The 1,175-nt window shown below is 41.8% G+C and overlaps 1 protein-coding gene across 1 annotated transcript; it reads left to right on the top strand.

The window, feature by feature from the left end:
* Nucleotides 1-826: 826 nt before the first annotated feature.
* Nucleotides 827-1,057, top strand: Pmar_PMAR021500 (aconitase, putative; the record flags this gene model as incomplete). The annotated part of the gene is made up of 1 exon (XM_002775737.1): nucleotides 827-1,057. A coding segment is annotated over one exon (231 nt), but the record flags the coding sequence as incomplete, so codon positions are not given.
* Nucleotides 1,058-1,175: the final 118 nt, after the last annotated feature.

A 1,175-nucleotide genomic window follows, 5' to 3' on the forward strand; every position in this document is an offset into this window, starting at 1 on the left:
ACATGGTCAACTACATGTGTTGCTAGGAATATGCAAATTTGAGGAAATTTTGAGAAATTATCGTTGATTTTTGTATGCTCATACCCAAAATCGAGCGATTTTTCATAATATAGTGCGGAAACTTACGAGCTCAGTTGAGGAAACCAAACATATATTCCCATACTGTTCGTATGTAAACTTCTATAGTGAGCATATATTTCTCCAACTCTGTTTACTGTAATTCTCTTTCTCAGGCGATTTCGATGGTCCTACCAGAAGTAGTGGGTTTTCGTCTCACTGGAAAGCTTCCGCCGGGCGCGACAGCGACTGATTTGGTGCTCACTTGTACAAACATGCTGAGGAAACGAGGTGAACGCTCAAGGGGGAGAGATGCATATGGTCAACCACATATGTTGGTGATGACAATGTGAAAAAATTGTGAGGAAATTCTGCTTGGTTTCTGTCCCAGGTCGTATATGAACTCTTATGATTAGTGAGGAAACTCCTAGGATCAGCTGAGGAGGGCGATTACATATATTCCTCCAACACTGTGCATGCGAAATTGTCATATAATTTTGTGGCGCGTGAAAAAATCTCTCTTATTGTCTTTTTATTGGCCTGTCACAGTTTGTGTAAAAACTGTGCGAGTGTGGATCACAACAAGCATAGATAAGATTGACTAATGGAGTTTCACAACAACCCGTTTTACGCGAAGTGGCGTCGTAAAACTCTGTAAAAAACTCGATATTCGCGGTGATATGCAGTAGTAGTCGTGGAGTATGTTTTTTTTCATACCCTGGGTAAAACTCCAATGAAATTAGCAAAGTTGCATAAGTTTAGTTTTCAGGTGTTGTGGGAAAATTTGTGGAATTTTTCGGTCCGGGCTGCGCGAATCTATCACTAGCCGATCGCGCGACAATAGCTAATATGGCTCCTGAATACGGGGGGACTATGGGGTTCTTCGGGGTGGATGAGAAGTCGTTGAACTATCTGCTGCAAACGGGCCGATCGAAGGAGACTGTGGCTAACGTGGAGACCTATCTAAGAGCACAGGGCATGTTTCAGGTGAGATGTGAATGTGTTTTGGTATTGGTAATATTCACTAGTGTTGAAAATATGTCCCTGGTAAACCACGTGTGTTGGTGACAATAAGTGAGTAAATTTCAGGAGATTCTTGTTGGTTTTCGTATACTTTT

Source organism: Perkinsus marinus, assembly GCF_000006405.1.
Source record: "Perkinsus marinus ATCC 50983 genomic scaffold scf_1104296955370, whole genome shotgun sequence".
NCBI classification, from domain to species: Eukaryota; Perkinsozoa; order Perkinsida; family Perkinsidae; genus Perkinsus; species Perkinsus marinus.